The 13,009-nt window shown below is 50.6% G+C and overlaps 1 protein-coding gene across 1 annotated transcript in view; it reads left to right on the forward strand.

Annotated features, from left to right (window-relative positions):
- The window catches only part of SHISA8 (shisa family member 8), a 27,935-nt gene extending 15,292 nt beyond the window's left edge, over positions 1–12,643 (forward strand). Inside the window, exons 2-4 of the mRNA XM_034757552.1 lie at positions 7,162–7,289; positions 10,449–10,598; positions 11,129–12,643. Of these exons, the coding sequence (XP_034613443.1) occupies positions 7,162–7,289; positions 10,449–10,598; positions 11,129–11,511 (661 nt within the window). The 3' untranslated portion in view covers positions 11,512–12,643. The remainder of the gene's footprint in view (positions 1–7,161; positions 7,290–10,448; positions 10,599–11,128) is intronic.
- Positions 12,644–13,009: the final 366 nt, after the last annotated feature.

The following is a 13,009-nucleotide window of genomic DNA, read 5'->3' on the forward strand; positions in this document are numbered from 1 at the left end:
TGGGAGCATAAGCTTTTGTGGGTAAGAACCTCACTTCTTCAGATGCAAGTGAGTCTTGCATCTGAAGAAGTGAGGTTCTTACCCACGAAAGCTTATGCTCCCAATACTTCTGTTAGTCTCAAAGGTGCCACAGGACCCTCTGTTGCTTTTAGCAGTGCTTGGCACACATAGATTTGTTGTGGGGTTGCTCTAGTGCAGTGCTTCCCAACCTTTCCAGACTACTGTGCCCCTTTCAGGAGTCTGATTTGTCTTGCATAGCCCCAAGTTTCACCTCACTTAAAAATGACTTGCTTACAAAATCAGATATAAGAACTCAGCCACACTGTTACTGACAATTGCTGACTTTCTCATTTTTACCATATAATTATAAAATAAATCAACTGGAATATAAATCTTGTACTTACATTTCAGTGCATAGGCTATAGAACAGTATAAACAAGTCATTATCTGTATGAAATTTTAGTTTATACTGACTTCACTAGTGCTTTTTATGTAGCCTGTTGTAAAACTAGGTAAATATCTAGATGAGTTGAGGTACCCCCAGGAAGACCTGTGCATATCCCCAGGATACATGTGCCCCTGATTGAGAACCATTGCTCTAGACAGTGACTGTGGAGGTTGGTGAAATCTAATATTTGTGTCTACTTTAACGTGCTTGTGACACCGTCCCTATTTAAGAGTTCATTTGGATATTGTAGTAGTTCCTGGTATATTCTTTGTGTTGGTTGGGAGTGGGGGAGGTTTGCTTGAGGCTGTGAGCTTCGTTTGTTGTTGTAGGGTTGCTTATGCACATAGAGCTTTGCAAACTTTCATTGTGTTTATAGGGTTGCTGCTTACTGTTGGTCTTCGCACTCTGTTTTTATTATAGCATAGATTCTTATTGACAGCTGTCTACACTGTTTTGATATTGTAAGGTTGCTTTGGATTGCTGGTATTGATGTTATTTTTATTTCAAGGGGGAAAGTCACGTATAAAGAATTACCAGACTTCACAAAGAGGCCCAAGAAAATGTAGGTCAAATAACATTGAACTTGCTGATGCAACAGGCCCATTTGAGTGCTGATAAAGGAAGAACAAGCCAGTTGCCTCGGGTAGTATGGTCTTCAGGGACAGAGATGTCCTTCCACTGCCAGAGACAAAAGATAAAAGTCTAGCCCACCAGTTTCCAGCCTGCTGAAACTGACTCATAGCTATGGCTGTAAAAAGGTGAAAAATTAGTATTTTCAGTGGGGGGGACACAGAGTGGGGAGGAATGTGAATCAATTCCTATAAAAGAAAACCCAGGTCAAATCCTCACCCCAAAATACAAATCAAACCAAAACTCTGTGGTGCCTTCAACATTCCTCTTGGGTTTTGGGGGGTGAGGGGGGAGAAGAGGGCTAAAGCTACTTCCCTTTGGGATTGCCTCAGCACCTGAGCTGAACTAATGTGTCCTGTCCTAGATCTTTCAGGATCTGGATGGGGTGGAAGTAATTATTGTTGATGATCTGCTGATTTAGAACAAAAACAATCCTGCAGCATACCAGAGATCAAACAGGAACAAATGCCAGGTCAGGCTGAGTGAGGGCAGTTATGTAGGACATGGACTCAGTGACAGAGACTGGACCCAAGAAAAGTGGAGTCAATTGTGCAAATGGAAAGACCCAAAATCAAGGAGCACTTATGGAGATTTGTGGATGTATTAGTCAACCTAAGCCAATTATCCCTCATTTGTCACAGGCAGAATGCTCTTGGAGACTAATACAGAATGGTACAGCAATGGCTGGCAAAAGAAAAAGGTTGCCATCGAAAGACCAGAACTGAAATATTCTGAGATTAACAAAAAGCCCAAGATCTCAGTTGGTGTGAATTCTCAGAGAATGATGCAAGATGATCACCCAATGGCATGTGCTTTCTAAGCACTGTCTCCAGTGGCTACTATTAGAGTTAGCTTATGATGTTCACCAATCGCTGACAGGGGCCGGAGTGAAACATAAAGGTCCTGGGAACAGCCCTTCCATATTCCAGACTGGGATCTGGAACAACCGACAAAGGGACTAGCCTCAGAGAATCCATCTCTGGTTTTACATTCAGCACTGCGAATGCTAGTCCAGGACTTTAGAAGTTTGGTGAAAGCTGTGAGAATTCCCTTGCAGTGCGGGGGAAAACTAGTGTAAAGTTCATGGTTATGTACTTCAGTACTGAGTCTGAGTTCTTTGTCCAGATGCCAAGACACAATTAAATGTGATACAGGAATGGAATAGGGGTAGGCAACCTATGGCACGGGTGCCAAAGGCAGCACGCGAGCTGATTTTCAGTGGCACTCACACTGCCCGGGTCCTGGCCACCGGTCCGGGGGGCTCTGTATTTTAATTTAATTTTAAATGAAGCTACTTAAACGTTTTAAAAACCTTATTTACTTTACATACAACAATAGTTTAGTTATATATTACAGACTTATAGAAAGAGACCTTCTAAAAACGTTAAAATGTATTATTGGCATGCGAAACCTTAAATCAGAGTGAATAAATGAAGACTCGGCACACCACTTCTGAAAGGTTGCCGACCCCTGGTATAGAAGCTGTGACAAAGTAGGCTATGTCTGTATCAAATTGCAAACTCCATTTTGGATGGTAACCTCCATTTTGGAGTAGGATATCCTTTTGTTTTAGGAGCTGAACCCGGGTCTCACCTTGTCCAGGGCCAGGTTATTATGCTGCAGCCCACACACTGCCCTTCCCAGGAGTGGTGCGGGGGGGCCTTGCTGAAAGACTATGACTGAGAAGCCAACACAAAACAAACTAGAGTCATCAGCTCTGTCTCTCAACTAATGGCCATCCACATGGAACAAAAGCTTGCTATACAGAAGGGGAAGGAGCTGGGTTTCTCAGCCTGGGAACATGGGCACAAGGGGTCAGAGATGGTATTTAAGGAGGATGATCTCTGTAAAGGGGGCTGGCCACTGCCACATGCCAGGAGACCAGGCTGGAGAGAGAGAGAAGGCACTCTGCCTGGCCTGAGATGCTGACCAGACCTTGGCCTCACAGAAAGGGTGAGAGCAGTCTCGGGATGGGTATGTCTCAGAACTCTTATTTTGCAAAGCTCTGTAACTCTTTAGTGCTTTGCTTGCTTCCCTGCCATGTTGTCCCTGAAAGGGTTAATCAAGAAGCTCAGAGGACTCACAGCAAGGTGGAATGTTAGAAGACTGTCTCTGAGCAACTGGGGGCTGGGGCACTGGTTCTGGGGTCTAAGGTGGCTGGGCTGCAGAGTCTACCTCACAAGGAAGGGTAGCAGTGTGATGCTGTATGGAATCTGGGGGACACTTTAGAATATTATGAAGACCAATATTGTAAAATGGAAATGAGTTGTGCCAGATATGTCAAGTGAGGTATCTGCAAAAATGTTATAATTTGCCAAGTACAGTAACTCCTCACTTAACGTTGTAGTTATGTTCCTGAAAAATGCGACTTTAAGCGAAATGATGTTAAGTGAATCCAATTTCCCCATAAGAATTAATGTAAATGAGGGGGTTAGGTTCCAGGGAAATTTTTTTCACCAGACAAAAGACTATATATTATATATATATATATACACACACACAGTATAAGTTTTAAACAAACAATTTAATACTGGTACACAGTGATGATGATTGTGAAGCTTGGTTGAGGTGGAGGAGTCAGAGGGTGGGATATTTCCCAGGGAATGCCTTACTGCGAAATGATGAACTAGCAATTGGCTGAGCCCTCAAGGGTTAACACTCACACTCTACTGTACAAGGCAGCAGGAAAGAAGGGAGGGCAGACAGAGACAGAAACACACATCCTGTGTGTGTGTGTGAGAGAGAGAGAGAGAGATGTGCATTTCCCCTTTAAGTATGAAGAGTGGGGTCAGAAGTATACTGCCTTGTTAATTAGATCAGCAAGTTGAGATGGGACTGCAGCTGCAGCTGCTGCTGCCTGGAAGCTCCCTCTCTTGTGTATCTCCCTGTTCTATGGAAGATGGGGTAAGTGGGGTGCAGGAGCAGGGGGGAGGGGGACACCCTGACATTAGCCCCCTCTTTCTCCCCCCCACACAGCAAGCAGGAGTCTCAGGGAGCAGCTTCAAGGCAGAAGCCAGGAGCAGCACATGGCAGTCGGGGGAGGGATAGCTGCAATTGCTAGCCTGCTGGGCAGCTGCTGCACAGGGAACTTAGGGGAGCAGGGAGCCGATAGGGGGCTGCCAGTCCACCCTGGTTCCAAGCCCCCACTAGCTAGCTCCACCGGGCTGCTCTTCCTGCAACCAGTGGACAAAGCAGGCGGCTGCCAAACGACATTAGATGGGAGCACTGCACAACTTTAAATGAGCATGTTCCCTAATTGATCAGCAACGTAACAACGTTAACCAGGATGACTTTAAGTGAGGAGTTACTGTATGCTAATCTTGTTTATACGTTTGTATCATCTTTGTATTATGTGTTATAGATATTTAGGGTGTATCTGTATTTCAAACTTGTGCTGTGCATCTGGATGACACCCCCAGACAGATTGGCATCAGCACTGCCTAGCCTGCTTGATGGCCCATCAAGGGACATCAACTGCACAATGAACCCATTGAAAGGGTCAAGGATACACCATATGACTCAGCAAGGCATGCAGGGGCGTGCCTATAGACAGAACTCTAAGGCGTCCAGGCCATGTGCTGGGCAGCTTGTGTTTGAAACAAAGGAAATACAAGCGGCATGGCAAAAGACTATAAAAGGCAGCTTCATCTTCTCCATTTTGTCTTCAGTCCTGCTTCTTATCTTCATTCCTGCTTCTTACCTCTGGAGTAACCTTCCTACAAAGGAAGCTCTGAATAAAGCTGTGGATGTGTTCCAGAGGGACTTTCAAGCCAGCAAACCCACCAATACTGCTAAGAAACAGATATATGGACTTTGAATCTTTGTTTGTATGTGACTGTTTTACCATTTAACATCTCGCTACTTATTCTTTCTTTTTTCTTTATAACAAGCCTTTACTTTTAGATGCTTAATGATTGGCCGGCAGCGTGGTATTTTGGGTAAGATCCAAACTCATATTGATCTGATAACATGACTGACCCTTTGGGGTCAGAAGAACATTTTGTATATGTGAGCCAAGTTTAAAATAACTTCTCACTGTACTGGACCTATGTGCTGACTGGGAGCCAGAGAACTGGAATGCAATAAAGGGGGCTGTGAGATTTATTTTTTTGCTTCTTGATAACCAGTATGCGGGCCAGAAGCACCATTTGTAACTGGTTGTGGAGTTTAACTTCAGTGTTACCCACCAGTCTTGGCAGTATCTGCTCTCCCTTTTGCAGCCTGCCCTGACCTTGGCATTTCCAGTGAGGGCTGCCCTAGGCACGCAGGGTCACAAACAGATACCTGGGAGTGAGTCTGAGAAACCCAGAGCTAGGACCAATGACCAGGCTCTGCCGAGACCTGATTGGCGTAGGAGCTTGTGGGATCCAGTGGTTGGGTCCACTCACAACAGACTGGTGTCTGTCCAGAGGGGGGGGACAGGGCAGGTTGTGACAGAAGCATCCGCAGTGGAATATGTGATAAATATGGAGTAAAAGGAGCGAATCTGTGTTCAGAAGGAAAGTGGGGGCGGGGGGAGAGAATGATCATACGGATTGGAGGCAGAAAAAAATCTATCCAGACGCTCCTTGTGTGGTCTTTCCTTGCAAGATAGGCTTGGTTTTTATGCTAATTTTCATGCAAATAGCACCGTGGATATCTGATCCTGGGACTTGCTGTCCCTGGCTGTTCTGGTTTCTGAGCTGAACGTTGCTCTGGGAGCTTCCGTGCACATGGAATTTCTGGGATGTCTTCAGACATGAATGTTAAACAAATTACGCTTATGTAATGTTCTTTAATGTCATTATTAATAAAGGGATGATTAAAAATGGACAGAACAGCCAAGAAAGGTCACATCTGGCTCATCCACATCCCTGCTGAAGCCGGATCTTTCCCTACTGTCTCTTCTCCAGGGCTTTCTCCACTTCCGTTTGAACTGACTCAAGCACTGGGGTTTCCATCGCTTCCCGTAGCAGACAATTCCACACTTTGGTAGTTCTATCTCTTGGGAAACCTCCCCTGTTATTCAGCCTGAGTTTTCCGCCTCTGTTTCATCCCATTACTCCTAGTTATGCAGCTTTGGTTCTCTCAGAACAATTCCTCTCCCTCGCTGCTATTACACCCTTTAGGTATTGTGTCCCCAAGCCCTTAGCCTTTGCCTTTGTGTCTTTCTTTATTTTAATCTAGTCATGCAAATGGGTCTCTCCAGCTTCTGGATGTGCAGGAGGGGGAAGAGGACAGTGTGATGAACACAAAGGTTTCACTAGTTCATTCCCCTGCCCCCTGATCCCACCCCTTTAACATTAGCAACAACTGACCATTTACTGGGAGACAGGGGCCTCCCTTGTAACATTGACAAAGTCCCCCACAGTGTTCGCGCTTTTCAAGAGGAAGTGGCTCGTTCCACAAGGCTGAGCATGCTGGGGGGGCGTGGCTACGTGGGGCTTGGCCTTTCCTTCTATCCTTGACTAGCACAGAGTTCAGATCCCACCTTGGTTGGCAGGTGAGTTTGGTGTTTGGCCACCATGACGTTTGGTTTGTTCAGCCATTGCTGCGCAGGACTGGAAAGCGGCTGTGTGAGAGGCACTGGGAGACCCAGGTAGTGGCCCAGCACTGGAATAGCCGTGGGCTCTACAGGCCGGAGTGGAGGTGCATTGGCAGTGCTGTATTGAGCCCTAGGCTGGAGTAACCAGGGTTTCTATGGGGAGGTCTACACACCACAGAATTACTTCAATGTAATTACGTCCCTCAAGGATGTGACTAATCCACCCCCTGAGCAACGTAGTTACACCGACCTAAGTACTGATGCAAACAGCGCTATCATGGTAGGACAGCTTCTCCCGCCAACACAGCTACCGCCTCTCAGGGATGTAGATTAACTACGCCGACGGGAGAGCTCTCCCCCGTTGGCATCAACCATCTTCATTAAAACGCTGCAGCAGTGCGGCTGCACCAATGCAGCATATTAAGTGTAGGCCTGCCCTATGGCTCTGAACTGAGGTGCATTGGCAGAGTGATAGGATGTCTGCACCAAGTGTCTGTATCACATGCCCGTGAGGTGGGAGATGTCACTGGTTTGCTACTTTCCTTTCTGCCTTCTCCAGAACGCTCACAGACTTACTGAAGCAGCCGGGCCACGGCCCCTCTGACCACATGACTGACGGCCACATGGGAAGCATCCAGGTCCAGATGGGTGACGGGCTTGCCCGGAGCTCCCCCAGAAATGGCACAGGTAAGAGCCTCGCCTCCCGTCCCCCTCACAGTCCCATCTGTGCTGGGCAGGGACCGGTTTGTGGGCAGCAGAGGGTCTCCCAGTCTCCTTCCATCTCTGTGAATGAGGTTTGAGGGGGGGCAGGAGGGAAGCTGGGATGTCCTGAGTGAAGCAAACCATGCAGGGCAGTTTTCACGGAGGTGCAGGTGTCTGGCTGTAGCAGAACATGCCAGGGAGGAAATCTGTTCCTTGTTTCTGTTATTTTCTATTTAAATTAGAGCATGAAAGGCAGCCTGGCACCCATGGGGAGCTACCTCCCGCGGTGGACTCCAGGGCGAGAGAGTGCCCCCCCCGCAAAATGCTGGTCATGGGGAGTATTGCAGGCATTGATCTCCTCTCCTAATGTCAAGCCAGCGTGATGGGGCGCTGGTCATGAGGAGTTCTGGGGGCACCATGCTGGCATCAGGGGTTCCCAGGGAGGGGGGATACAGCCCCTGGAAATTCATTCACCAGAACCCTACTCTCAAATGGGGAATTCCTTCCTCTTCAAGGGGCCAGATTTCCCACTTGGGACCCTGTCACTGCTCTTTGTCGACACTCCCTTGGGAAGCTGGACGTGGCTCTCTCCACCCTCCCTGTATCTGCTGCTTTCGTGGATGTTGCAGGGGCTGTGGGTGAGGGGTATGTTGAGGCTCCAGAGCGTTGGGCTCCCTGATGCTTCTGCTCCTGGTTCTGGGACAGCCCCCACCAATAACGGCTGGCGCAGTTGAAACACAACACTGATTTGGATGCGTGGCGGCTGTGTCTGCCCCTGATGTGGAGTGGCAGATTTCGAGGCTTGCATAAGTTGCATTTGTGCCTTCTGCCCCTTCTCCAGTGCACTCCCTGCTTCCTCTGGGGGGAGGCTCCCCCTCTGGGCTGACAGTCCCCTGCTTGCTTCTCTGAAAGATCGGAAGTGACATTTGCCCTGGCAGCAGCCAGTGTGTGTTTGCAGCTCACAGGTCAGAGCGCAGTGCAGTCATCCGGCTAGACAAGTTGCAGGAGCCCCCAAGGCTGGGGGGTTACTAGCTGCACCCGGACTAGCGGGTGGGAGCATGGAGGAGGGAGGAAAACTGTCCTAGCCATGAGGTGTATTAGGTGGTGGAACAGTCCTGTGGTGGGGCAGCGCTGGGGAAAGTCCCATCGCTTGGGTTCTTTAAAGCTAGGCTGTGCAAAGCACCGCAGAATACGTTGCAGGTCAGCATCCGGCACTGCCAGAGTGTACCTGGGATGGGTGGGATCCATTCTGTATCTCATCCTTCTAGAGCAGGGGTGGCTGGGATCTCCCCCTCAGAGCTGGAGCTAGTCCCAGTGCTGGTGAATGGCGACAGGTGAGGTCATCTAGCGTGTGGAGGGGGGATGTCCCCGCAGGGGAGCTGCTTTCGGGGAGGGTGTGGAAGTGTTTCTCCTCTGCTGAAGGATGGGCTGATCGCTATCCCATGCTGTCCCCTTGGGACTCCCCTGGGTGGTAGCAATGGGAGGATTGGTGGGGCCAGAAGTCACTGGTACCACTGCGGTCCCCAGCTGTGTAACACAGGGAAATCGGCTGCTAATCCAATGGCCTTTAAGTTTAGTTCAGCTCTGCTCTGCCCAGGGAAGATGGGGAGGACTCTGTTTTCTCTTTCATTTGCCGGTGACGCTTATTAAAGGGGGCAAGGGGAATTTGCATTGAAACTCTTTGATCTGAAGTTACCACTGGTGAATGTCACCCAACTAAGAGCCTGGAGACTGAAGTCTGAACAGGTACACGGGTGGATAGAGTGGCTGGCCTGCCTTCCTTGGTCCTAGTTATATATATTTGCATTTAGCTGCATAAAAATGCATTATAATGTTAACAAGCTCACCCTTCCCCCATCCTGGCCTCAGGTTTGGATACTCCACTCTCCTAGCTTTGCACCCACACGGCCCACACCAAGCCTGGCACCAAGGGACCGTTGCTGGGAGTGACTGGAGGTCAGGGCCTGTGGCCCATTCAGCTGTTGGTCTCTCTGCTGAGGGGGCCAGTTAGTGCCGACGGGAATGGCGGTATCAGGGCTGTGGGTGTCCCATTGGAATGGGAACTCGCCCTTCACACCGGCACCAAACAGCTGTCAGTTACAAAGGGCTTTTGGCCAATCCTGATCTGGGGACAGAGTGCCACCAGAGCCACAGCCATGGAAGGTTCCCTGATCAATCCTCCGAGGTATCCAGTCCCACTAGGCAGGTGGTGATGTTTGCTCTCAGCACAGATGTCTGACTGCTCAGGGAAGACTGTGGGGAGCATGGGGGAAGGGAGTATCCAAACCTGAGGCCAGGATGGGGGAAGAGTGAGCTTGTTAACATTATAATGCATTTTTATGCAGCTAAATGCAAATATATATAACTAGGACCAAGGAAGGCAGGCCAGCCACTCTATCCTGGAAATCAGTGACTCAGAAAAGGAGTCAGGAGTCATAGGGGACCAACAACTCCACATGAGTTCCCAGTGCTATGCCGTGGCAAAAAGGGCTATTACGCTCCTTGGGTGTATAAACGGGGTGTGTGTGGGGAGGGTGATTTTACCTCTGTGTATGTCCCTGGTGAGACTGACCCTGGCATACCACATCCAGTTCTGGGGTCGGCAGTTTAAAAAGAATGTTTAAAAATTGAAGAAGGTGCAGAAAAGAGCAACAGCCAAGGATTGACGGGCGGGAGGAGATGCCTTGCAGTGAGCCACTTAACGAGCGCCGTCTGCGTAGCCTCGCAAAAAGAAGCTGGAGATGTAACTTGATTAGTGCACCAGCACCTTCCCGGGGAGCACATCCAGGCTATTTAATGTGGTGGAGAAAGGTGTAACGAGCACCAATGGCTGGACGCTGAAGCCAGACAAATTCAGATTGAAATGAAGGCACAGCTTTTTATCAGTGAGGGCGATGAAACCAAGGGAAGTGGTCGATTCTCAGGCTCTTGCTGCTTTCAGATCAAGACTGGAGACCTCTCTGGGAGCTGTGCTGTAGCCATGCACAAGTTCCTGAGCTCAGCACTGGGGTAGCCAGGTGAAATGGAATGACCTGTGGTGGACAGGAGGACAGGCTAGATGATTTAATGGTCCTTTCTGGCCTTAAACTCTGACTCTCTGACCCCTTAAACCTTCCCTCCCAGAATCTTTCTTTGCATTTCCAGACAATATGCACTTGAATAACGCTGTGGTCAGCACCCCTATCGCCCCCCAGATGGGGCTGCCACATGCCCACAGCAACCGGCTGCAGATGACGAACACCATGCCCCATCAAGCTCCGGACTACGCCAAGTATGCCACGCTCAAGGCCGTAGGTATGTGCTGCCACCGCCTCGCTGGGCCGGGGGCCGGACAGGGCTGCTTCACCAGCATGTGCTTCCTCTGTCTTTGCTTCAGCTCCTCCCTCCCCTGATCCCATGGCAGCAGTGACTGCGATTTCCCCCAGGCCAGAGGGAAGGAAACAGGACACCGTTGGTGCTGTTAGGGAGAGCAGTGCAGCCCCCAGCTCTGGCGGTTCTGCAGGCCTGGAGAGAGCGGCAGGGGCTGCAAGTGTCGTGTGTGCTGAGTTCGAGCAAAGCTTAGCTCAGGGGTGGGGTTTCAGCACAGGCTTCAGTGAAGGAAAGGGGTCTGGGGCAGGCTGAGCAAGGGAAGCTGCTGCATTCATGAAGCAGGGGTCAGAGATTGAGATGGCCGAGGTTCTTTCCCACCCAGCAGAGTTGAAGCCCAGGCGGGGAGAGGCAGGGACATACATGGAGGAGAGCTATCCTGGCAGGCAGAGAGGTGGAAGGCATGTGTGTTCCCTGTCTGTCTGACTGCCTGCCCTTTGCTTTGTTTTCCCCTGCAGAGAGCGCACCGGAAGAATTCTACAAGCGGTTTCCCATGGTAGACATGCCTCCGCCTGGTCCTCTGTCCTTCCCACCCATGGGGCTGCATCAGAAAGACATGCCTCCCCTGCACGACAGCTGTGCCTTGGTTGGCTTGGCTACACCCGGGCAGAAGGCCAAAGTGGTGAAAACCAACACCCACCCACTGGTGGCCAGCCCTGCCTTCAAGGGAGGCTGGGACCCCAGCCATCACCATCCCCCTGATGTCCGCCGACAGATCTATGCCAACAAGCGCCAGTTCAGCGTCGAGAAGCTGCCGGAGGTCTTCAGCCAGACGCCCACCCACTATGTCCAGCCCTCGCGGCCCTTCTCCACCAATAGCAAGACTGAGGTCACTGTCTAAAAAGAACCTTCATCTTTTCTTTTTATGTCCCAGCAGCCTCTGGGGCTAACTGTCTTGCCAGTCCAGACCACCTGCTAGAGAAGTACTAGAGGTGCTTCCCCATTATAGCTGGTGGCACTAGGGTGGGTGTCAGGAGGGGCGAGGAAGGTGGGGGAATACCCACCAGCACAGGTGCCCACACCTCCTGAGAGTACGCGGATAACGTGCATGGTGAAACAGGCATGCATGTTGCCCTGTGATTGATGCACGGCTGTTGTTTCCAGTTCACCTGTCCATCACATCACACTTGTACCAGAACGGTCAATGTTGACGGGAGCCGGGGGACTCACGTCTGAGCCCAGCTGGCGAGGGGGAAGGCACCCCCCCCCCCACCCCGCGGGGAAGGACAACAGGTGGGAGATGTGAGACAAGCAATTGCAATAGCCATTAAGGTCCATTGGGTTAGCACATGTAACCCGTCCCCTCCCTCTGCCCCTCCACGTGGGTTTTAAACAAGGGCACACAACCACCAGTCATGCCAGTATAAACAAACTGTACAAAAGGGCAGCTGGCAAGGGCTCACAAGGAGTTTTACGTTTCCCTTCACTGCCAGCTCAGCTCGCTCCCCTGCACACGCTAGGCACCAGCGCTGCGTGGGGTTGGGGATTTTTCTTACACCCATTTTTGAATGTTTCGAATGATGGCCTGGCTGACCTTGCAGTTCTTGTTGCATTTAGCTCCCGCGGGCCAGGGCTGTGGGTCAGTAGGTGTATGCAGGGCTGCCCCTGCTGGCTGCAGAGTAGCAAAATATAGGTCCTACCTAAACAGTGACTGCTGGCTGAGGTTGGGGGCAGGCTGATTATTATTTTTAGTTTCTGTGGGACATTTCTGCCAGCAGGGGCAAGGCTGAGCACTGGCTTTGGCAGTCAGGCAGGGGCTGATGGGGGCCCGGTGGTTTAAAGGGGTGCAAAGCTGTCTCAGTGGGTAGGCTCTATGGCCTGGCTGCATCACATTTTCCATGGAGCCTTTCTGGCTGCAGCTACTGCCCAGCACCAGGCCCTGACGGTCACTCCTGCCAGGTTACAGCCCAGCAGAGAGTGTGGGGCTTGGGGTGGAGTTAGGGTGACCAGACGTCCCGATATCCACCGGCAGCAATGTGAGTGGTTTTTTTTTTTTTGTTTGTTTTTTTTTTTTTGCGCTCTGCCAGTGGGCTCCCCCCATGTGTCCCTATATTTCCTTCCCTTCATCTGGTCACCCTAGGTGGAGTTGTGGCTCCAGAGCAGAGCCTGACCTCTCCCACCGCGCTGGGTGTGATGGCCATAAGTGTCACGCGCTTCACTCCTTCCCCCTCAACCTTGTGGCGTTTCCCCCCTACGCCCCTGCCCCGGGCCCGGCCATGTTCCCCTCGCCACTCGTACAGGTTCCAGCACAGGCAGCAGTGCCAAGCTGGCCACTGGGCTTGCTACTAGTGCTGGAGCTGCTGGGCCTGTGGGGCTTCAGTCACGCCCCTACCACCCGT

The sequence above is a fragment of the Trachemys scripta genome, chromosome 1 (genome assembly GCF_013100865.1).
Source record: "Trachemys scripta elegans isolate TJP31775 chromosome 1, CAS_Tse_1.0, whole genome shotgun sequence".
Lineage (NCBI taxonomy): Eukaryota > Metazoa > Chordata > Testudines > Emydidae > Trachemys > Trachemys scripta.